General features: G+C 53.7%; 1 protein-coding gene and 1 long non-coding RNA gene across 57 annotated transcripts in view; one reads left to right on the forward strand and one right to left on the reverse strand.

Moving 5' to 3' along the window:
• Window positions 1-24,163, forward strand: part of Kifc3 (kinesin family member C3) — a 95,329-nt gene extending 71,166 nt beyond the window's left edge. For 5 of the 51 annotated variants that reach the window (XM_087594413.1, XM_087594419.1, XM_087594418.1 and 2 more), the window contains exons 4-23: window positions 3,135-3,273; window positions 5,912-6,093; window positions 13,555-13,620; window positions 14,055-14,198; window positions 14,286-14,525; window positions 14,817-14,990; window positions 15,402-15,549; window positions 15,626-15,756; window positions 16,641-16,752; window positions 17,503-17,684; window positions 18,311-18,415; window positions 19,951-20,081; window positions 20,444-20,567; window positions 21,187-21,316; window positions 21,408-21,637; window positions 21,868-22,002; window positions 22,481-22,589; window positions 22,664-22,798; window positions 23,312-23,338; window positions 23,523-24,163. In XM_087594413.1, coding sequence (XP_087450539.1) covers window positions 3,135-3,273; window positions 5,912-6,093; window positions 13,555-13,620; window positions 14,055-14,198; window positions 14,286-14,525; window positions 14,817-14,990; window positions 15,402-15,549; window positions 15,626-15,756; window positions 16,641-16,752; window positions 17,503-17,684; window positions 18,311-18,415; window positions 19,951-20,081; window positions 20,444-20,567; window positions 21,187-21,316; window positions 21,408-21,637; window positions 21,868-22,002; window positions 22,481-22,589; window positions 22,664-22,798; window positions 23,312-23,316 — 2,622 coding nt within the window. In that variant the 3' untranslated portion in view covers window positions 23,317-23,338; window positions 23,523-24,163. 51 annotated transcript variants of the gene reach the window in all.
• On the reverse strand, window positions 1,546-12,023 carry LOC147998788 (uncharacterized). Of its 6 annotated transcripts, XR_015643728.1 has the most exons (5): window positions 11,677-12,023; window positions 8,526-8,685; window positions 3,553-3,614; window positions 2,914-3,140; window positions 1,546-2,126 (listed from the first exon to the last, which is right to left on the reverse strand). It is a non-coding gene; the product is annotated as an uncharacterized LOC147998788 (long non-coding RNA). The 6 variants fall into 6 exon arrangements; XR_015643730.1 differs by lacking the exon at window positions 8,526-8,685 and having other exon boundaries at window positions 1,924-2,126; window positions 11,677-12,003; XR_015643727.1 differs by lacking the exon at window positions 3,553-3,614 and having other exon boundaries at window positions 1,926-2,126.
• Window positions 24,164-24,211: the final 48 nt, after the last annotated feature.

The following is a 24,211-nucleotide window of genomic DNA, read 5'->3' on the forward strand; positions in this document are numbered from 1 at the left end:
ACCATCTGGGTCCTGGGAATTGGACCTGGGTCCCCCCGGAAGGGCAACCAGTGCTCTCAACTGCTGAGTGGTCTCTTCAGCCTCCCGTATTAGTATTTAATATGTGTGTTTGCTGAACGATGTTTGCTGTTGGCCGCTTTGTGCCACTGCATCCTTAGACTGGGCATGGATGCTGAGAAGGGACATACGGGGCAGTAGCCCAGTAGAGGCTCCAGAGAGTCACCAGTGACCTCGCAGGCGTGACTACAAACAGGAGAGCACCAGGCACACAACTTGGGAGCATGAAGTACCTGGGTTATCTGGGGGTGTTGTCCAGATTCCCCTAAGAGACGGGACTCATGATCCTCTAGTCTTCTTTATATTTTTGAGACAGGGACTCCCTCTGTAGTCTAGGTGATGTGGAGCTCACACCAGATACTCCTGTTCCCACGTGCTGTGGGTTTAGGAATAAACCAGCTTCTGATTCACACACACACACACACACACACACACACACACACACACACACACACACACACACACACTCATCCTGCCTTTTCCAAGAGCCAGGATACTCCTGTTCCCACGTGCTGTGGGTTTAGGAATAAACCAGCTTCTGATTCACACACACACACACACACACACACACACACACACACACACACACACACTCACACACATCCTGCCTTTTCCAAGAGCCAGGAGTAAAGGCAAGTGCCGGTGGTTAGCAGGATGGGTGCTGGGGGAAACGCACACCTTTGAGCCATCCTCTTTCCAGCAGATGGATACAGTCCAGGGCTGCTGCTCTCGGCAGGACCCCAGGGATGATGGTGTTTAAGGGACAGCCTATGTTTCAACATGTCTCTTGGTTCTTGTGAGATTCTTCTGAGGACTGAACTGACCATACTTGTTTCTTTAGTGAAGTCTTCCAGGAGAGTGGGTCTGGTAAGACAACAGTTAAGGAAACCAGAGGGAAGTTAAATCGGGAGGCTGTGGTCATGAGCTGCAGCTCAGATGGGTGGTGGCCCTGTTCTTGAGCTTTGATTATGGGGTATTGGGCTGTGGCTGCTACGGAGGCCTGGGCTCAGCAGTTCTACTGACGCTCCATTCAGAAGCCGTTAGTGACCGGCTTCCAAGTTCATGTCCTTCCGGCCCTGCAGAGCTCTGCCTTATGGGTACGGACAGACATGTGCCGAGATGTGCTCCACGCACAGGGGCAGGACCTGTAGGTCACAGACTCAGTCAGTCCAGCCTTGTTCCAGCCACTAAAGACCGAGTGGTACCTCCAGGACGCTGCAGAAACTCCCAGCCCCCTTTCTGTGCTTCAGCCAGCAGCCCAGAAATAGTAACCTTTGCTCCTGCCTGAAGGCAAATGGAAACTTCCGACTGTCGCCATCCCTGCCACCCCGACCTCCCCCAGCCTGCAGGAGATAGTGTAGCAGTTGGTTGAAGGGCGGGGACAGAATTAAGCTGAGGAGAAATGTCCTAAATACAAGAGATGGAGGGAGGAAGAGGCTGAGGATGTGGCTGACTAGGCACCTGCTGGGCCGATTTTCACTCTTGCGATTCTTTTTCTAAAAGATTTACTTTATCTATGTGAGTACTCTGTCACTGCCTTCAGTCACACCAGAAGAGGTCATCGGATCCCATTACAGATGGTTGTGAGCCATCATGTGGGTGCTGGGAATTGAACTCAGGACCTCTGGAAGAGCAGTCAGTGCTCTTAACCACTGAGCCATCCCTCCAGCCCTTGCAATTCTTTTGATTGGCCTTTTGATGCTCAAAGTTAGAGTGTAGGTCAGAGAAAGTATAAACTGATGGTAGCTATCCGTGCCTCTTTAAGGCACTTGAAGCATGCCTTGCTTGGTGTTGCCTTTGGTTTGCCCACTGGCACTAGAGGGCAGAGATTGATTAGACTGAGAAGGGAGGGAAACAGCTTCAGAGAGGGAGCAGAGTTTGTCTACAGCCACACAGCACACAGATGACATGCTGTCTCTGTGCTTTACCCTCCCTGTACCAAGCATTAAAGAAAAGGTGTGGCGCCTGGCCCTGGGATGTTGTCACAAGCCTTTAGTTCCAGTGGTGACAAGGCAGAGGCAGACAGATCTCTGCAGCTTCCAGACCAGTCAGGGCTACAGCATGAGGCCCTGTAAATAAAATAGAACAAGATTGACACTTGGCTTGAGACAGAAAGGCATCTTCCCAGATGCCCTGTGAACACAAGCACAGCAAAGCCGTGTCTTTAAGGTAAAACAGTCGAGCCTCAGATGGGTCCAGAACGACCTGGAGCCCTTCCTGATCAGATCCTCCTCTGCGGCTGTGACGTTTATCTCGATCCCCCAGGTTTAAGTTGCTCTTGTTTCCGTGTCCGTGGGTCTCTGTGTGCGCACAGCCCCACACCAAGCGCACACACAGACCCCGCTGCCTGTGAGCTCCCAGTTCACCTTTCATCTGTCTTGTGTATTATTACCCTTAAATGGGTTCACGTTCCCCACACCGTCTGGACCCTTGCTTGGCGTCTTTCTCCAAATGAAGTGCCCCACTTTACCCCTCCACTCACCTGCCCCAGCCCAGCCACCTTTGCCTCAGTCCCTTGACCAGGACATGGGGTCGCATTGCCCCTGGATAGCCCCATGGGACACAGCATGCAAGAAGCAGAGTGGCCGTTCTCCTGGTCAGATGGACTCGTGTGTAGCCTCCTGGTTCTGGGAGTGCCATCCTTAGGTGGGAAGCTGTCTACCAAGGTGTCACAGCAGGCGACACTATGACACTATGGGGGAGTGGCCCTAAGACTGCCGTGTGTAGGCAGGACAAGACAGCCACCTGCATTAAGGCTCGTTAGGAGAATGCTGCTCACATGTTGCTGCCCCCTGGAGCCTGAAGGGATAGCACAGACTTTATCTAGGGGACGTAGGTTCTTAGAACCCCTTTTACCGGTGTGGAGACTGACTGTGGTGGCACCCAAGAATAAATTACTGTCATCTTTCTGTAGGATGTTAGTCTGGCTTCTCCGGTTTCCAGGCAAGACTCTTTGTCCACACCTCCTTGGTGACGACAGTGCTTGGGCCCTGGGACCAGAGTGCTCACAACCCCAGGGCAAGGGTCTCTCCTCAGTGCAGTCCCTTCACGAGAGGATTCTGGTTGTGTCTTGGCAGCAGGCCCTGCAGGACAAGGGGTGCGAGAGCAAGAGTCAGGGGACGAAAGAAGACAGACTCCCGAAGAGGCAGGCGCCGGCCCCCAGGCGGGACCGGGAGGCCCCAGAAGCTGGTGGTACCATGAATGTAGAAAAACCAGGTAAAGGAGGTCAGCCCCACTGTCTGACACGCTCTGGCTGAGCGAGTGCAGGAGGGAGAACTCTGTCCCACAGCTGGAAGTGACTCAGCCAGGCTGGCCACCTGACATGAACCTGAGACTCCGACCAGCCTCGTCCAGATCCATGGACAGCCATGTGTCTGTCCTCTTTCTTGTCCTGCCCCTTGTCCCAGGGCCACCAGAGCCCCACCCAGTGATAAGACTTTGGCCAGTGGAGGTTGGGTTGGATTTCCCTTCTTTTTGTCTTTTCCCAGTACCTACCTAAAGCAGGGCCCAGGAGCAGCCTCGCAGACGCCACCAGTTCCTTCAGCAAAGGCCTGGCTCTGTTCCGGTCAGAGGATCCAGAGGTCAGGGACTCGTTTCCCTCCCTCCAGGCAGAGAAAACTAAGCCTGCAATTCCATTATCCCCTGACCACTAGGGCACCTAGAACTAACTGGTTTTCAAAGGTTCTCCAGGTTCCTTTGCTGTCTTCTGGGTTTTCAGCAGAAAGTACTGGCCAGTGAACACAGGGAGAGAACATCTTAGGGAGCCTCGGGGCAAGGCCAGGAGTACTGGGGAGAGGTGCTGTTTTCTCAGAGTCTGTGTGTCTGAACTTGCTGGGGTTGCTGGAGGAGGTCCCTCCCTCCTCTGAATCTGAACCAGTGCCTGTTGTGTACAAGCCCTGGTCCATCTAGATTCAGGGCAGGCATAGGGTGTGTAAGCAATGGGCAGTCAGGTTTTCAAAATGGCTACCATCTGGCCAGCTAGGTGGGGTAAGCCCAGAGGAAGGAAGGCTAGGTCCTCCTAGCTCAGGCATAGCACCTGAGCTCTGGGCCCTGTCGTGGTCCATGCCTCTAGAAACTGATCTGTCAGGTGGTAGCTTCCTCAGCAGGGGCTTGTCCTGCTCAAGCACCCTTGGGCCTCACCTCTCCTCCCTTCTTCCCTTAGCTCAGTCCTCCCTTAGCTTCTTCAAGAGTGTCTCTTCCACTACCCATGACTCTGCAGCTTCCACTCAACTCCTGGCCCTCTTACACAGGGTACCATGCTGTGGTCTGGGGCTCAGAGCCTCCCAGGACAGGAGCGGTGTCATGGATGACACTCATACCTGTGTTTCCAATGGGACTCCAGCTATTTTCCCATGGCTGCTTTTGGGCTAGGTGCATTGTCCCTGTTTCACACAGGAAGAGCCTGCAGGGTCCCTCCCATGTGATTCAAGAGGCAAGACCAGCTCTCAGCCCAGCACATTCGGTCGCGCACCAATGCAGTCTGTGGCCTTACTGGTCACATGTCACCCGTGGCAGCCCCGTGTGCTGGCCTAGAAGCATCGGGCTGCCCTTACTCCCTCTAGAATAGATCACAGAGGCTGGACCTGCACTGTGTGACTTTCATGCTGTGTCACATGCAGGGCCACACAGCTGGGGCCACTTGCCTAGCACGGGTTGTCCAGCCCCAGATCTCGGGGGTGGGGGGAGAGGACACCAGCCCCACCCATGGGAGCCTAGCTTCAGCTGCTCCCTCCCATTTCCCTATACTGCCCTGGGGCTTTGCAGAACTGTGGTCAAGGCTTGCTAGTGGTGGGGGTGAGACACAGGGAGGCCCCTCATCTCTGAGGAAGCCAGAAGCTAAGGCAGCATTGAAGTAGAAGGCTCACCAGCTAGCACTGGACTTCTGCATGCCCAGAATCTTTGCAGGGCCCCCACTTGGGATGCTGAGGGGAGGAGGCAAATTCTTTTCTTGTCCTCCTGGACCGCTATTGGTTCTGCATTACACAGGCCAGGCTGTTCTCCTCTTCAGAGCTTTGGAACAAGCACCACAGCCCCATTACACATCACAGCCTGTCTCTCATCTCGATGACAGAACAGTAAAAGGTGTTGGGGGAGGAGTCGGGCTGAGGCCTCGCCTGACTTGGTATTTGTCTTTCTCTTGTGCCTGCATACAGGCACCATCCTGAGAATGTGCCTAACTCCTTGTCTGTTCCACGTGCTGGCCCATCTGTGCCCTGATCTGTTGCTTGCACACATCCCCTTACCCCTCCTCCACACTCACAGGGACCACGTCCCACAGAACAGCTGGCAGACAAAGCCTGGTCCTCTCTGCTGTGCTTTTTTTTTTTTTTTTTTAAAGATTTATTCATTTTATTATATATAAGTACACTGTAGCTGTCTTCAGATACACCAGAAGAGGGCATTGGATCTCTTTACAGATGGTTGTGAGCCACCATGTGGTTGCTGGGAATTGAACTCAGGACCTCTGGAAGAGCAGTCGGGTGCTCTTAACCACTGAGCCATCTCTCCAGCCCTCTGCTGTGCTTTTGAGAGATCGAGAATGAGCATGGAGAGCCACTTCTGAGTAAGCCTCTATTCTTTCCCAGGAAATCGCCTGAGTGCAGGCCAAATTTCCTACTTTGAGGGGACTCAGGAAAAATTATTTTCTTAAGTCTTGGTTTAGTCAGTTCTGTCCTCTAGAAACTTTTGCTAAAGTGACTTCCCCAGAGGACAACCCGGAGGTCCTCTGCAAACCCATTTTGCTGTATTCTTCAGTCCTCACCCTAGCCCCAATGGTGCGCTTGTTGTGATGGCTGCCTTCCTCCTCCAGGCAGACCTCCACTGTCCTGCTGATCAGCCACTACTTTGCTTGTAGGTGGGCGGCTCCTTGGCATCGGGAGGTGCTCAAGCCTGTCCGGGTCACCAGGCCCAGACCCCGTGGTACATAGGACCGTGGAGGCCATGTCCCAGCTTCAGGAGGAGCTGGTAGTCCTTCGGGAGAGGCTGGCCCTCCATGACAGTGACCGGCAAGCCACAACCACCCAGCTGCAGAACCAGGTACCTGGGGAGGCAGGGATGAGCAGAGGCCACTCACTGCCCTCTGGAGCAGGTCAGAGGACATTGTCAGGGTACCTAGACTCCACCAGAAGCCAGATGGTGACCCTTTCCTGGTCTAGGAAGATGCTGCAGGGCGAGGAGGTTCAAACTTGGCTTCTTACTGCAACAAGGGCCTTTAGCACCTCAGTATCTTCCCAGCCAAAAGGTTTTCCTCTCTAATTGATTAAATCTACTTGCTTATTAAGGGGGGGAGTTGAAAGTGAACTGCCCAGACTCTCTGGTCTCCCTAGCCCCACTCGCTCATCACCTGTAAGGAGGACGCCCAACCTACCTGACGCCTCAGGCCTCAGATGACTTACGGATTCAAACCGGTACCTAGCCTCTGCTTGGGGTTTTTTGGTGAGCTTTTTGACTATGTGTTTATTACAGTGTTCTTAAGGGATGATCCCTGTAGCTCTGTACCCATTAGCTGTGCTCTGTAGGGTCCAACCCTGTGGAGACATGGCCAGCCTCCTGGGCCTGGAGCTGTGAGTAAACCCTGACTGTCTGGGAGCACTTACTAGTCCTGGGCTAGATAACTACCAGTCTGCGCCTCTTTTCCTCATCTGCAGACAGATAACAGGATCCAGATGTGCTAGCACCTGTCGGGGCAGATGTGGCTCTGGAACTCTGGAAATAGCTGTCTGAGGCTGTCTTGGCTGTGAGGCTGTAGGGAATGTTGTCAGTCCTGTGAGCCCCATTTTCTGATTTCTAACCAGGCTGATGACTATCAGATGGGCTGGCTGTAAGAGTGGACAGGAAGATGGTTATGAACTATAAAGTGTGGTGTCCTGTAGGGGGCTGTCGCTGGACCTCACTGTGGGTTTTGTTGTTTTGTTTGTCGGCTGTTGGTTTTTCTGAGATAAGCTCCCCGATCTAGCCTAGTGTGTCTTGGAACTCACTAACTAGACCTGTCTATCTTGCTGTCACCATGAACGTCACAGTCGATAGTAGCCACCTTCTGGGCACGGTGAGTAATACTGCTACCAACACCGAAGTTCCTGCTTTCAGTTCTTTGGTGTGTATGCCCAGAATTGGGATTACAGAATAGTGTAGGGCTTCGTTCTTTGTTCTTGTTTATTTAATGTTGAGACGTGGCTCTCTTTTCCTTGCTTTTTTTTTCCCCCTTCATTTTTTAAAAGACAGGACCTCACCGTGTGGCTCTGGTTGTCCTGGAACTCCCTGTGTAGACCAGGCTAGCCTCAAGCTTTCAGACTCCTAGAGACCTACCTCTGCCTTCCAGTGCTGGGATTAAAGGTGTGCGCCACATGGCCAGGGTCTTCATTGTTTTAGCCCAGGCAGTTTGATGTGGTTGAGTTGTAGGTGTTTTCTGGATGGTAACCCTTCATTCTCAGTAACTGGTGAGCACTTCCTTCACACTCGGTGTTGTCTTCACTCGCTCGATGGCTTTGGGTTCAGGGGTGATAGATGAAGCTCTCTACCTGTGATGCTATTTCTTTTTTTTTTTTTTTTAAAGAGTTATTTATTTAATGTATATGGATACACTGTAGCTGTCTTCAGACATACCAGAAGAGGGCATCAGATCCCATTACAGATGGTTGTGAGCCACCATGTGGTTGTTGGGATTTGAACTCAGGACCTCTGGAAGAGCAGTCAGTGCTCTTAACCACTGAGCCATCTCTCCAGCCCGTGATGCTATTTTCTTATGTGTCATTTTTTACTTTTATTATTTATGTGTGTGTGTGTGTTGCCTGCGCATGTCTGTGCCACTGCACGTTATATCTGCAGAGGCCAGAAGAGGGCATCAGATCCCTCAGGACTGGAGTACAGACACACACAGACACAGACACACACACACACATACCATACACACAATACACACACCATACACACAATACACACACAATAGACACACCACACACCACACACACTAGACATACCACACGGGCACACACACACACACCATACAATAGACACACCATACACACTAGACATACCACATATACACCACATACATACACACCACACAATACACACACCACACATACACACACACACACCACACCACACACACACACACATACACACACCACAATAGACACACCATACACACAACACACAATAGACACACCATACACACAATACACATACCCCCACACACACACACACACACGCACGCACGCCACAATGTGGTTGCTAGGAATCAAACCCAAATCTTTTGAAAGAGCAGCCAGTGCTTTTAATTTCTACATCATGTCTCCCACCCCTATACCTTTGATTTTTTTTTTTTTTGAGTTGAAGAATACAGAAGTTAATTTTTGTAAAGAGCACTTAACTTTTTGTCTTTTTAACTGTTTGTGCTTTAGGGGCCATATCAAAAAAATCCACTGCCAAATTCAGTGTCACGACGTTTTTCTCTCTAAGAGTTTTACCATTGATCCCTTGTGCTTGGGTCTTCAGTCCATTTGCTCTTCTCTCTGCGTGTTACTCGGCGGTGTGGGTGAGGGCCCAGCTTCATTACTTGACATGTGGAGACACAGTTCAAACACCAGTTGTCAGTATTATTCTTTGCCATTGCATGGTCTTTGCACACTGAAAAATCATTAGGACACATATGTGAGGGTCACTCTGTCCCCCCCCCCCGCCCCCCCACGGCTTCCCTGTTATCCTCATGGCTGCCTTTCTGCCTGAGCCGCACTGCTCTGATTGCTGTGGCCCTGAAGTCAAGGTACAGACTTCCACCTTCATTTTTCCTGTCCAAGACTGGTCTGTTTGGCATCCTTTCAAAATCTCTTCAGAAAACGCCGTTCAGGTTTTGGTAGGAACTGTCTTGCCTCTCTAGAGTGCTCTGGGTTTCGTTGAAACCCGATTTATTCCGTCTTCAGCCCATGACCCACAGTGACTTTCCTTTACTGCTGCTGACTTTAATCTCCTTCAGTGACTTTTGTAGATTTCCTTCTGTATGGTCTTGGCGTGTGTCTGCGCCTGCACGTTCCCAGACACACACACCTGTGCACGCGGGGGTAGAGGCTGGGGTTGAGGTGGAGTATCTTCCTCTGTCACTTCCCACCTTATTTTTTGAGATAAAGTCTCTTACTGATCTGGAGCCCACCGTTTCTGCTAGACTAGCTATTCTGAGGGGCAGGAAGGCCCGGGAACCTACTTCCTGTCTGTCCTCTCAGCCACGTGACGTGTGCTTCCCTCCATGTGTGCTCCCCTGCCTGGGTTTAATGCATGTTAACCTTTTTATTATTTTTTTAAAAGATTATTTGTTATATATAAGTACACTGTAACTGTCCTCAGACACACCAGAAGAGGACATCAGATCCCATTTATAGATGGTTGTGAGCCACCATGTGGTTGCTGGGAATTGAACTCAGGACCTCTGGAAGGGCAGTCAGTGCTCTAACCACTGAGCCATCTCTCCAGCCGGTTCCTTTTTATTCTTTATGTGTATGGATATTCCGCTTGCATGTCTGTCTGTCTGCATATCACATCCATGCAGTGCCCTCTGAGGCCAGAGCTGGGTGTCAGATCCTCTGGGACTGTAGTTACTACGGATGGTGGTGAGCTGCCATGTGTGTGACTGGGATCGTCTGGGCAAGCGGCCACCTAACCACTGAGCCATTTCTCTAGCCCCAAGCATGCCCAGCTTTTTACGTGGATGATGAGGAGCTGAGCTCAGATCCTCAGCTTGAGCAGTGAGCGGTTTACCAACAGGCCGTCTCCACAGCTCCTCTTGTCTCAATCTATTCTGGCTTTTTGTTTTTCCTATTTCTTTCTTTCTTTCTTTCTTTTTCTTTTCTTTTCTTTTTTTTTTTTTTTTTGATGCTACCTTAAGTGGAATGACTTTATTTTCTCCTTTCAATGGTCTGTTGTTATAGCAACACCACTGACTTTTGTGTTGATTTCATAACCTGCCGCTCTGCTAAAGTTAATAGTTCTTACTGGCCTGATTTTAAAATCAAATTAGTTGCCAGCTTTAAACCTGTTTGCATGAAAATCTGCCTCCCCACCCTTCCAGTGCTGGAAATGGAACCTTGTGTGTGTGCTAGGCAAGTACGTAGCGTGTGCACCCTGGCCCTGACCTGCTCTTTTGTTTCTAACATTGGAAGCTGTGGCTCCCCTAGGCTGACACACCCACACGGCAGCTTCTGCATGAAGTCATGTAGGCTTCAGTGGAGCATGCGACCCTCAGCCCACCCCAGCCCTCTGGCCAACTTGACAACCCACTGTGGTGTTTGAGGGCACTCCTGCATCCAGCACTCGCCACATGCATTTACTAAGAACCAGCCTCATACACAGCACTAGGAATGCAGCTCTTAGGGCCACCACAGATCTCTTATGCTAGCCCAGGGTGTGAGCATCCCTAATCCCCCAGTCCCGAACGTTTCAAAAGTTCAAAATCATGTATCAACACAATGCCACAGCTCTTGACAGCTAAGCCCAAGAAAAGTTTATTTCATGTCCCAAAATGTTATCCAAAATATTGTAAACGTGACCTTAGGTTATGTGTATAAGGTACGTATGACACACAGGTAAGCACGGCGCTTGGATCTGGGCTCCATGCCCAAGATAGCTCATCGTCTTCATCCAAAATAAGAATCTGAGCTACAGGGAATTTCTGGTCCTACGCATTTCAGATGCCGGATTCTACTGCAAACTGTTTCTAGTGCAACACACCGTGTGCTGGGCCTTGGCAAACATGGCACATACATTCCCAAATTTAGTCTCCAAGGCCTTAGCTGCAGTTGCCTCAGTGTGTGACTGGGGGAACGGAAAGACAGGAAGAGGTGAAGGGACTTCTCCATGGCTGTTCTCATGAGCTGAGGTCCTGTTGGGTGTGACATAATGTGTTCTCAAATGCTACTCCTGTCCCCCAGGGGTGGAGGACAGAGGGGATGACTTGACACTGGACACAGCTGTGCCAACCAGGCCAGCCCAGTCTCCTTGCTGGGGCAGCAGAATGGGTGGTTGAGTGTGGGGGTTACTGCCTTGGTCCCCAGGGGCTCCAGGTGAAACGCTAGTTCCGCCAGGCTCTACAGTTAGTCCCCTCGCAGAGCCTCTCTCTCTTTGCCTGAGATAGTTGCTGACCACGATGCCCAGCATGGTGGGAGGTACAGAGGTAATCACTGGGTTAGGGGCAGACAGCTGAGAAAATGCAGACCTGAGCAGAAGCACCACCTCTACCTAACTGCTTCTGCCAAGGTAAATGTAGGGTTGTACCAGGTTCGTAGACAGACAGGCCCAGTCGTTCTGTCCCCTGCCTTAGTTTCTCTAGCTTCAGTGGTCTGAACCTCCCTAATGCTGTGACCCTATAATACAGTTTCTGATGTAGTGATGAGCCCCAACCATAAAAAGATCTCTTCATTGCTACTTCGTAACTGTAATTTTCTACTGTTATGAATGGTAGTGTAAATATTTTCGGAGATAGAGGCTTGCCAAAGGAGTCGCTACCCACAGGTTGAAAACCTGTTTGCTAGCATCTACCATGTGCTTGGCCCTGTGCTCCTCTGCAGCCCTAAGCCCGGAGCCTCAGGTCAGCTCTGTGATGGGGAGGCACAGGCACGAAGGATGTGGTACCTTGCTCTCCGCTCTTCCTGTGCCTGTCGTCCATCACGTCCTCTGGGCATTCCAGCTGTTTCAGACACACGCCCGCTCTCCCAGACTCCACATGTTTGTACTGACCTCAGGTCCTCCAATACAGAGCCTCGCTCCAAGAGCAGGCAGGGCCCTTCTCCCGACAGAGGCTCTGCCTGCCCTGGCCCCTGCAGATGGTCCTTAGGAGCCATGAAGGAGTTAGTAGGCTGTGCCTGATGGGGGAAAATGGCTACCCCTAACAGGGTGCCCTTTCAGACCAGCAGGGTTAGGTTCCCCTTCTTCCCATCACATCCCATGTCCTGTGTCCTCCTGTTGGTCTCAGCAGAGCCAACCGCACTTGAGTTCCCATTGTGATGCAAGAAGGAGTTGGGTTGTAGACAGGCCAGAGGCCCTGCCTCCTAGGAAGCCTTGCCAGCCTACGTTCCCTACAGCAGGACTGAGAGCCCAGCATCAGCCAGCACTGGAAACAGCCAAGGTCAGAACAGCCTTGGGCGTGGTGAGGCGATGTGGAGAGGTAGGAACTAGATCTTATTTTTAGGGTGGTTGAAATGCAAGAGAAACCAATACACTGAAAGCCTGACTGGGAATCCTGTAGAACCACCAAGCTGTGCTTCTTCAGCCGGGAGGCCTGCTCCTTCTCGTCCGTTATCCACACAGGCTCTTCCTTCATAAGATGCTAGGGAGCTGCTGGGGCGCAGGCTGCTCAGGGCGGGGCAGAGCTGTGGAAAAGGATGCTACACACCAAGTCGGATCGCTTCGAGGTGGCCCTTCAGACTTCAGACTTTGCCCCCAGGACACCAGTAAGCAAGTACTGGCTTTACACTTGCCTCGCCGACCTTGCCGACAAATACCGCAGCTGACCTCGCTGCTTCCCCAGTGCAGTGCTAGGACTTCAGGCCAACTTGCTTTACGGCTGTTCAACTCGGCTTGGGGCCGAGGGGCACATGAGCATGCACACACACTCTGACTCACACGCACACACACACACACACATGCACACACACACAGACTCTGACACACACACACTCACATGCACACACACACACAGACTGACACACACTCACATGCACACACACACAGACTGACACACACATGCACACACAGACTCTGACACACACACACTCACATGCACACACACAGACTCTGACACACACACACTCACATGCACACACACACACACACACACACACACACACACACACACAGTGAGTACATTGTTTGCCTGTGTTCACTTCCACCGTGCTGGGCACGTCACAGCTCTTCAAGGTTTCTGGACAGGGCTTGGCTGCAGAAGGCATAGTCCCATAGGCTGACTCAGTAGAAACCACTCAAGGTTTGGGAGGTGCTGGGCCCTGGGCAAGGCTGAGCCCAGGGACTATAACTGTTCGTGTAACTTCACAGTCCTCTTAAAGCAGAACACTAAACAATTTTAGCCGGGTGGTGGTGGCACACGCCTTTAATACCAACACTCAGGAAGCAGAAGCAGGCAGATCTCTGAGTTTGAGGCCAGCCTGGTCTACAGATCGAGCTCCAGGACAGCCAGGACTTCTCAGAGAAACTTTGTCTCAAGGGAAGAAAAAAAGAGGCAGACCCAGGGCTTCAGAGGGGCCTGTGCTAGTGCGGTGTCCTGAATTTCTAGAGCACCTCTCCGGGCCTTCCTGCAGAGCCATGACTGGCAGGGAGAGGGCACTGAAGGCAACTGGGAACAGGCTAGCTTACCAGAGTTCCCAGCGTAGCCTGGTGCTTGAACATAGGGAAACTTGAGGTCCTGGATCAGAGGCCATGCTGGCTATTGACTGGAGCTGGGCAAGAGGCCTGAGTGAGGACTGGTGGGGTAAGGACCTGGCTTTGTGCCTACAGGTGGAGAATCTAAAGGAAAAGCTCATTAGCCAGGCCCAGGAAGTGAGCCGACTGCGATCAGAACTGGTGAGGACCCCAGGACCTTCTTGAGGGGAGGGGTGGGTGCCAAGCCGTGGTCACTCTTCCACCTCCGGATGTGGCTGTCTCTGAGTGCCCATGCCCTACCCTGGCTTAGGCCGTCTTGTCTCACACGTGTCACTTCACACCACAGAGCAGGGGGCTGGATCTCATTGGCTGCCGTCAAGAAGGAGTGTGAAGTCTGTGCATAAATTTGACTTTGTGTGACTTTCACACGAAGGAAAATAGACTGAGAGGGGCCGGGGCAGGAGGGAGCGAGCTTTGCTGGCCTCCTTTCCTGCCTTTCTTTTGACGTCTCTCTGAGCCCTGGCCTCTTGCTTTGCCTGCCTTCCCCTTTCTTTCCTGCTGTCTCTTTTCCTCCGTTCTCATCTCTTGGTACGGCCTTGCTTATGCCTCCTCTGGGCCCCGGCGGCTCTCCACAGGGGGGCACCGACGTGGAAAAGCACCGGGACAGACTGATGGTGGAGAATGAGCAGCTGAGGCAAGAGCTGAGGCGCTGTGAGGCGGAGCTTCAGGAGCTTCGGGCACAGCCGGTGGTGCCCTGCCAGGGTTGCGAGCACAGCCAGGTAGGCTGGAAGGCAGCCTCCACCCTAGGCCTGTGGGCTCAGCTTGAGATGACCCTGTTCCCACCTGGCTGCCTTGACCACCCGCAGGAGAGCACCCAGCTCCGGGACAGGTTATCCCAGCTGCAGCTGGAAGTGGCCGAGAACAAGGGCATGCTGTCGGAGCTGAACCTGGAGGTGCAGCAGAAAACCGACCGGCTGGCAGAGGTAGAGCTGCGGCTCAAGGACTGCCTGGCTGAGAAAGCACAGGAAGAGGAGCGACTCAGCCGGCGCCTGCGTGACAGCCACGAGACCATCGCCAGTCTGAAGGCCCAGTCCCCACCTGTTAAGGTGAGTGGCCAGAGAGGCTGCACCGCCCTGAAGGACTCTTGGGCTCAGGGCAGGGCTTGTCCCTGAAAGGTGTACCTGCTGTTGTCGATGTCCCTCTTCAGTCTGTGCCCAGCCCGGGCTGTCAGGCTTCCAGCAGGCTCCCCTTCACAAGACACCAGAAGGCCCTGCAGCAGTCTGCAGAAGCAGAGCCTTTCAGTTCCTAGAGGTGTTAGCAGCAGCTGTCATTGGGCTGGCACTTGTGGGTCAGCTGCCTCTGACAGTGATCCGCCCTGTCCTTCCCTCTCTTTGCAGTATGTCATCAAGACAGTGGAGGTAGAGTCGTCCAAGACCAAGCAGGCCCTCAGCGAGTCCCAGACCCGGAACCAGCACCTGCAGGAGCAAGTGGCCATGCAGAGGCAGGTGCTTAAGGAGATGGAGCAGCAGCTGCAGAACTCGCATCAGCTGACAATACAGCTGCGGGCTCAGGTGTGCAGGCCAAGACGGCTGTAGTGGGGACCCCCCCAGACTTGGGGTTCAGTTTCTCTTTCTCCCTGGCCACGGGGAACACAGGAAAATGATCTGGAGGGGCTGTCCCTGGCCACCCAGTGCTGTGCTCAGTTTGTCCCGCCCCTGCTCTTTCCAATCTGCTGAGCCTGTGTACCTTGGGGGCATGTGGGCTGCCATCTATGTGTACAGACCAGTGGGAACTGGGGCTAATACAGGGGGGTGATGGCTGTACAGACTCACAGCCCTGCGGGGGAAAGCAGGCCACTCCATCCTCTACACCACCAGCCATAACACTTCCGTTCATGCCTTCTTCCCGCTCTTGCCCCTCCCTTCCTCATCCCTGCCCCTGCCCCGTCACTGCACCTTTTCCTGGCCTGGCCTGGCCATCAGATTGCCATGTATGAGGCAGAGCTGGAGCGGGCGCACGGGCAGATGCTGGAGGAGATGCAGTCCTTGGAGGAAGATAAGAACCGGGCCATTGAGGAGGCCTTTGCGCGGGCCCAGGTGGAGATGAAGGCTGTACACGAGAACCTGGCAGGTGAGCTGGAAGCTGGCCCCGCCCGCCCCCACGCCCCTGCCTCACCCGCAGATGCCTTAACACCCTGCCCCATTAGGTGTCAGGACCAACCTGCTGACGCTGCAGCCTGCGCTGAGGACCCTCACCAACGACTACAATGGGCTCAAGCGCCAGGTGCGGGGCTTCCCCCTGCTGCTGCAGGAGGCTCTCCGGAGTGTCAAAGCTGAGGTGAGTGAGGGAGCCCAGTGGGAGTTAGCCGGGAGCGGCAGTCACCTTTATTCAGAGGCCCCTCTTGCCTTACTCCCACAAGGCACAAACGCACATGCACACACTGTCCTCTCATGAGCTCCGTCTGTGCTGCCGTACCCCTGTATCTATCTACCAGGGTTGTTTATTTGAGACAGGGCTTTTCGAGCAGGCTGACGTCCGTTCGTATTTTCCTGCCTCAGCCTCGCCACCATCCCTGGCTTGCTCTGTTTATGTACTTGACGTGCTAGGGATTGCACCCAGGGCCTCACACCCGCTAGGCAGAAGCTCTACCCCAGAACTTTATCCTTGTGCTCATTTTGTTTTTTAAAACCATCACACTGTGTGAGACCTAGCCAGTGACTCCTAAGTGTCTCCCGTGTGACCGAGCCTTTCATAGCCACTGGCTTCTCAGGTTCACTTGACAGCTCTGCAGAGACGGATATATTTTGGGAAAAGAAAATAGTTCTTTAAAGAATTATGTCGGTGATACACAGATGTTGTGAAGAACCCAGGTCATATCTGAGCATCCTCAATCTTGGGTTAATGTCTCTCCGTCCCTCTCACCCATGGAGAGAACCGATGGAATGTCTTCTTGTGCTTAGCTGCTCGGGAAAGGTTAGATTTGAGAGAAGCTGGGTCATGCTGTAGCCAGGTCCTCAGTCCCGAGTCTTCGCTCAGTCTTAGTCTAGAGCTCTTTTTCTCCATCTATAAAGTGAGGGCACTGGCTATACCTCCTCAGAGGGATTATGGGGAAAGGTTGTCTGCTATCAGGTACGAGCCCGGGCTGGTGAGGGTAGCGACCCCAGCGGCCAGTGAAGGGAGGCCAACAGCAGGCGTCTGAAGGCGCTGTGCCTGCTCCCCAGATTGGCCAGGCCATTGAGGAGGTCAACAGCAACAACCAGGAGCTGCTGCGCAAGTACCGCCGGGAGCTGCAGCTGCGCAAGAAGTGCCATAACGAGCTGGTGCGGCTGAAGGGTGAGTGTCTTCAAATGTGCGTCAGAGCTGTACTTGCTGCTGCCGCCGCCGCCACCGCCAAGGCACAGAAAAGTCAGGAAACTTGCTTAAAGACACACACCTAGTGTATGGTCCACCCCGGATTTGAACTTGATCATCTTCCAAGCTCCTTGCCCATGGTAGGTTCTGCCCACCCTGGGGGATGTGGTAGGGCACTGTGCAATGGTAGCACTTGTTCCAGGTTTGGGGGTCACTGATCCCTGCCCTGAGCCCCAGGGAGCACCTGCTGTGTGCCAGCTACTGTTGCAGACACTGGGGAAGTAACTGTGTCCCCACACCACAGCCCTTGCCAAGTTCACGGTGGCTGAGAGAAGGGACAGTGACCATCACCAGGTGTGTCCTGTCACCAGGGCTGGGAGCACACATATAGCTGTCCTTTTTGTCTGTCCAGTACCCAAGTCCTGCTTAGCATTGCCCATGCCCCTTTAGATTAATAGAATAAATCCCTTGGTTCATGGAGTCCAAACATCTCTGCTAGATGAGGTCCACAGAGAGTGTTTCCAAGATTGACTGTATTGTTTGGCCACAGGTCAAAGCATCCTGACTTTGCTCAGGAAGAAACTATAGTAAGTGAATTCACACAGTGTTCTGAGTGACGGATACTGTGTTGCTCCCTGGTCTCTGCATAAAAGATGGGGCTCCTGGGCCACTAGTTTGCCTGGAATTGCAGTCTGGCATTGATCCCCCCCACGTCTCCGTCACCCAATCTAGGAAACATCCGGGTGATTGCCCGAGTCCGGCCAGTCACCAAGGAGGATGGGGAAGGACCTGAGGCAACCAATGCTGTGACCTTTGACCCTGATGATGACTCCATCATCCACCTGCTGCACAAGGGCAAGCCTGTGTCCTTCGAGCTGGACAAGGTCTTCTCCCCGTGGGCGTCCCAGCAGGATGTGAGTGTGGTTCCACGAACAGGGTATTTGTGGGGACACGGAAGAAGCAACAGAGGAAAGGACAGACACAGGACAGGGGTCAAGGCTAGGTGGGGGAAAAAAACAACCTAAGTGTAGGATTGTGGGTCATTTTTCTACCTGGAAGAAAGAAGAAGGTGGGAAGGTATAGTCAGAGGCCTTAGGGACGGAGAGCCACACAGAGCCTGCCTTACCCAGGGACCTTAGCCTACCCACTCCATGGCCCCTCCCACCCCAAGACCTCACTCATCTGCCAGTAGGCCTGGAGATTGGCCTCCCCTGTTCTGAGTTTCTTTCCTGTAACAGTTCCATGGAACGTTCTAGAACCTTCCACTGTCGCTGACTGCTCAGTGCCAAGGCTGGGGGAGTCACAACTTCACACTCCTCTCTGCTTCGGAAGAGCTCACGTCTGCTCTGTCCTTTAGACCTACGTCAGAATGTGTCAGGCACATATATCCTCAGCCTTGGTTTGGTCGGTCCTTCCCTGGGAATGGACGAGCTGGGAACAGGTCCCAGCCCCTGTGCTCTCGTGGATGAAGGGCTGGCTGGGAGGCGGCTGATGCTGGAGCTGTGGGGCCCCACATGCTCCCCAGCCCATGTCTCCCCAGGTGTTCCAGGAGGTGCAGGCCCTCATCACCTCCTGCATCGATGGCTTCAATGTCTGCATCTTTGCTTATGGCCAGACAGGCGCCGGCAAGACGTATACAATGGAGGTAGGTGTCTGCCCAGTGGGGCGGGACTTAGGGGCCTAAGTGTATGCTCTGTCTTAGTCTCATAACCCCCTGCACTGCTGTTCCTGCATTGGCTCCAAGAGACCAAGCCTACAAACAATAAGCTCTTCCCAGGAGCCTGCTCCATAGGCTTGATATGGGGACAGGCCATCCGAGACCTTGCATATATTCCCCGTGCTTTGCTGTGGCTGCCTCAGACTATGCTTAAGGCTGGCTCTGGGCACACGCCTGGGATAAGGCCCTTCTCGGAGAGCCCAGCCTCCCACAACTATAGTCATGTAGGTAGGCAGTCTCTCCGTCCCATGGCTCAAGGCCTCCCTGGGGGCTGATGCCATTCCACTCATCCCGATAGCCTGAGAATCCTTCTACTTGAGTAGAATTTTGTTTTGCTGTTGTTTTGAGACATGGTCTCTATGTAGCCCTGGCTGTCCTGGAACTCACTGTGTTGGCCAGGCTGACCTTTGATCCACCTGCCTCTGCCTCCTGAGTGCTTGGATTAAAGTGAGGGCTGTGCAATCCTCAGGCCTCCGTCTCCCCTCCTAGCGCAGAGCTGAAGAGTCTGACGGAGAGGAGACTAGCCCTGTGGCATATTGCTTTGTTAGTAGTTTCCTGATTCACTAGAGACTGGTGTGGACTCCCCCACATAGGATTAGGGAGAGAAGTTTGCACAAGAGCTTGTCACTTCCTGCTGGTCAGGCCACTGGACACCTCTTGTAACCATCCCAGACCCCCCACCCCTAACTCACATACTCGGTTCTGGTTAGCAGGACACAGATGGGATGGAAGGGGGTGGGCACAGTGGCTCCAGAGTACTCAGCTCTGTCCTGGGCTCTCTGCTGAGGCCCGAGAGACCTGCAATGACAGAAGAGCCTGCAAGGGTCCCACCTGACTGTTGGAGTGGCAGTGAGCACAGTAAATCAGCAGGTTCCCCGCAGGTGCCAGGGACAGCCAGAGTAGAAGTGACGCTCCAGCAGGGATGGGGTACCTGAGGGAGCTGCTGTAGAACTTTCGACAGGCAGACCTGCAGGGCTTTGGAGTGTGCCCGGCAGCCAGCGTCCTTGACACAGATCTAACACGGATGGGATGAGGGAAGTGCCTACAGAGCAGAGGGGAGGTGGCTACGGTCCACTCAGGTGGGCTCGATTCCTTCTGAAAGGTGGTCATTTCATCCAGCCTCAAGCATTTCACCCAGAGAGCCTGGCTCCCTGACTGGGAGCCTCCCAGTGGGCAGTGGGTGGCTCTGTTCATTTCAGCTGCCCCTTCCAGGAGGCCCAGTAGATCATAACCCTGGTGCTCCGCAGGGATAGTCTGTCAGGCTCTTCACCCCTTTCATGCTCACTAACTTCCTGGCAGGGAAATGCTACCTTCAAGGTAGGGAAACGTGCTTATACCTAGCAGAGGGTAATCTGAGGACAGACAGCAGAAGAGGCTCGCCTGTAGGGGTGTATGTACCTGAGGGCATAGGGTAACATGTGTGAGCATCTGTGGGGCCACTTGGCCTTTACTTTTGCCAACAGGGCACCCCCGAGAACCCAGGCATTAATCAGCGGGCCCTGCAACTGCTCTTCTCAGAGGTGCAGGAGAAGGCGTCCGACTGGCAGTACAACATCACCGTCAGTGCAGCTGAGATCTACAACGAAGTCCTCAGGTGGGCCTGGGCCAGAGCTCTGCAGTGCTGGTAGGGGGCTTTCTGGTCTCCAAGTCTAAGTTCTAGATGAGGCTAGGAAGATCTGCCCAAATTTAGGAGGTAAGTCCTCTTTCCTTACCTGGGACTCCTTTCCCTGTTGTGTGCTGCACTGTACTTGGTAGGGATGGGGCCCCCCGTCCAGTTAGGCTGCACAGTCCTCAGACTTCTGTGGAAGTCCGTTTCCTCTTTTCTGAGTGCAGGGGAGGTGGATGGAGAGAAGAGGTCAGCAGCCCTGTGGTCCAAGATTGGTGCATGGGCAGATCCCAGGCTAGGGACTGGGTCAGAGCAGGAGGGGAGAAGTAATGTCTCCCTTGCTGCTCCAGGGACCTGCTGGGGAAAGAGCCTCAGGAGAAGTTGGAGATCCGACTGTGTCCAGATGGCAGCGGCCAGCTGTATGTGCCAGGGCTGACTGAGTTCCAGGTGCAGAGCGTGGATGATATCAACAAGGTAAGGAGTCCTGGGGGAGTACGGGAGGCCCTGCCCACCCCTAGCTGCTCCAGTGGACACAACTGGGCTCCAGGGTGGCCTTTGCCACCACCCAACTATGCAGCTTGGGTAAGTCCAAGCCTTGTTTCCTCATCTGAGAGGAAAGGCAGACTTAGGAGCACCCTGTAAGGCTGAGTAAAGCTGAGTCAGGAGGGTTGTAAATCTGAAACCAGTTTGACTGCCTAGCAAGACCCTGTCTCAAAAACAGGGCTGGGTGCACAGCTTTAGTGTCAGCACACAAGCAGACACAGGTGGGTCTGTGAGATCCATCCGCTCTACCTAGACGTTCCAGGCCAGACAAGGCTACAGAGTGAGACTTGATCTCAAAACAAAACAAAAAATTAAATATAGCAAGCAAGAAATGATGCCCTACAGCCCTTTATCCCAGTGTCTGAGAGGCAAAAGCAGGCAGAGCTGTGAGCTAGCTGGAGGGCAGCTTGGTGTATACAGTATGACCTTGCCTCTGCCTAAAACCAAGCAATAACAACAAAAAAAAAAACCTCAAAAAGACTGAGTGTCCAGATCAAACACAAGGGTGGCATTGCCCTTCCCAAGGGAGCCCCACTGTCTTTGCCCCCAGGTGTTTGAGTTTGGCTACAACAACCGCACCACCGAGTTCACCAACCTGAATGAACACAGCTCACGCTCCCATGCTCTGCTCATTGTGACGGTGAGAGGCGTGGACTGCAGCACAGGCCTCCGCACCACGGGTGAGAGACACACGGTGGGCATTCTGGTCAACCCCTCCAGGCATTGGTATCCTTGGGGCAGTGCTGACCTGCCCCTTTGCCCTGCCTGCAGGGAAGCTGAACCTGGTGGACCTGGCTGGCTCCGAGCGTGTAGGGAAGTCGGGGGCTGAAGGCAACCGCCTGCGAGAGGCACAGCACATCAACAGGTCACTGTCTGCCCTGGGGGACGTCATCGCTGCCCTGCGTTCTCGACAGGGCCATGTGCCCTTCCGTAATTCCAAACTCACCTACCTGCTGCAGGACTCACTCAGTGGTGACAGCAAGACCCTCATGGTGGTACAGGTGAGGGCTTGGGGTTCAGGAAGGGCTTCCCCAGGCCGTTTGCCTTCCCCAATCCCCACATAGACCTCCCCAACACCCTCATGTAGTACACAGGTCCCTGCCCATTTTCACTGCCCACAGTGGTCTCCCCTGACCACAAGCACCCTCGGGGACCATGCTGCTTGCTACCCCCTGTAGCCCAAGGGGGCAGCCAGTTGCCAAGGGTTGGACCTGAGCTCTCTGTCCCCTAGGTGTCCCCAGTGGAGAAAAACACCAGTGAGACTCTGTACTCCCTCAAGTTTGCTGAGAGGGTTCGCTCTGTGGAGCTGGGCCCTGGGTCCCGCCGTACAGAGCTAGGTTCCTGGTCAAGCCAGGAGCATCTAGAGGTACTGCATGGGAGAGGGGAGGAAGGGGAGGGGAGGCTGGTACTGAGTAAGGGAAGGGGCAGGCAGGCTGGTGTAGTGAGAAGGGAAGCTACCCGAAGGTGGGTGAGACTAGAGCTCAGTGGTGCTTTTGTTTTCTTGAGACAGGGTCTCACTAGGTAGCACTGAGTGGCCTGGAACTTGCTTTGGAGACCAGGCTAGCCTCAAACCCAGTAGATCTGACGGCTGAGATTAAGGCTGTATGGCACTACTCGTGACCCCTTTGGCCACCTTTGTCTCAGGGGCCAGCAGTTGCCCATGGTAGATGCACGTTAAGTTGTAGATAATCTTTAACTCCTGCCCTGTGACTTCTCGAGGTGTAGTGTTATTAGTCCCTCTGTAGATGAGCAAGCACTGTCAGGGAAGAAGGGAAGCGCAGTGTCGAGAGACAGTGAGCCAGGGCAGCCTCAGCTTCCACCCCCACTGCCATCTCTGCTCACAGTGGGAGCCAGCTTGCCAGACACCACAGCCTACAGCACGAGCCCACTCTGCCCCTGGCTCTGGGACCAGTAGCCGCCCGGGATCCATCCGAAGGAAACTGCAGCCGTCAGGTAAGCCTGTCTAGGAGCAGACTGGATGGGAGGGGCCAGGCCATCCTTTCCTAGCTAAGGATATGCTGTCTTAGAAAGGGAGGAAACAGCCTTGAGCCAGGCCTGGCGGCTTCAACCTATAATCTCAACTACTCGGGAGACTGACACAAGAGGATTCAAGTCTGAGGACAGCCTGGTCGATACAGTCTCCAAACAGTCTGAGAAAAGAGGTAGTTGGGCACGATAGTTTGTGCCGTGTGCCCCTAGCATTTGGAAGGCAGAGGCAGAAGGGGCGAGTTCTGGGCGAGCATGGTTTACACAGTGAATTTCAGGCCAGTGAACATTATAGAGTGAGACTGCACCCTACAAAGGGAAGCTGCTTGCTGAGCATATGGGAGTTTAGTCTCCTTCCCTTGCCTGCCCCGGCAGGAGTCGGAAAGCAGAACTGTTTTACTAATCCCTGGAAAGGGTGACAAAGGACTTGGCCCTAGAAGCTCCTACCATGTGCTACTGACTTGAGGCCCACACTGTGTATATAGGGGCCCTCGCCTTGGTGATACCTGATTCTACCCACAAAGCAGTCCAGACAACCCCAATAGAAAAGGGGGCCTCACCACAGGGCTGTGACCTGAGATTCCTGCCTCCTCACTTGGGGGCCTGGCCCCTCACTGGGTCCAAAGTGGGCGGTGGCAGCTGGGCCAAGCACCCCTCCCCAAGTGAGACGGCTATCACTTTGATTTCAGCCTGACAGCTGGGGCTGCAGTCTCCAGGTAAGTGGGGGTCAGCGGCCTGGGGCTGCCCGCTGTTAGTTGCAGGGCTCTGTCAGGGCTTAGCATATTGGCCAGCCTTGTCTTCCGCTGCCTGCCCGCTGTGCTTCGCTGGCCCCCTGCTCTGCATCTGCTATGGGCTGCCTCCTGAGACAAGAGGCTGAGCACTCCTTTTCTACTTTTTCAGGGAAGTTGAGGCCAGTGCCTGTGTGAAGATGTGCCTCGATGCCAGGCCTGGACCTGGGTGGGCCCTCTGGCCTGGCTACCTGCTGTAACACCCACCATGAATGCAGGAGATGGAGGCTCTCCCGTCCTGCTCTTCCTCAGAGATAAGAAACATGTTCAGAAGGAAGCGAGTCTCTGTGTGGCTCTGGGCACCCAAGCATGGGGCTTCTCTGGAAGGGCAGGGATGGCACTCTGCCTGGTGGTAGGCCAAGGGCGTGGGAATGTAGCCCTTGCAGGGAGGGTGGGCCCTCTCCCCCACCTGGCCCTTGGGCTGAGGTGTTCTTACTAGTGGAGGGAGGCTTGAGGAACCGGTTGGGGAGAGCAAGAGCATCTCTAGCTACCCTCCTGAGGAGGGGAGCCCTTTTAGGGCATGTATATAATGTTCCTAGGTGTACATAAAAGTCCTTACCCTGTTAGGGGTCTGGGCTATATTTATGGCTGGCAGAGGCCAGTGTGGAAGGGCTGGGTTCGGCTCATCTGCCTGACACCAGGCACTCCCTGCCCACTGATTCTCAACATGTTCCTCTCCCTAAATCCTATTTAAGAACTTTTGGAAGCTTAGCCATTTTTACTTATTAAAATGAACGTCTTTTTACACAAGCATAATCTGAGTCATTGGTACTGGAGTCCCTCTAGCCACTGCACACCCCA

The sequence above is a fragment of the Rattus norvegicus genome, chromosome 19 (genome assembly GCF_021556685.1).
Source record: "Rattus norvegicus strain SHRSP/BbbUtx chromosome 19, alternate assembly SHRSP_T2T, whole genome shotgun sequence".
Taxonomy (NCBI): Eukaryota; Metazoa; Chordata; class Mammalia; order Rodentia; family Muridae; genus Rattus; species Rattus norvegicus.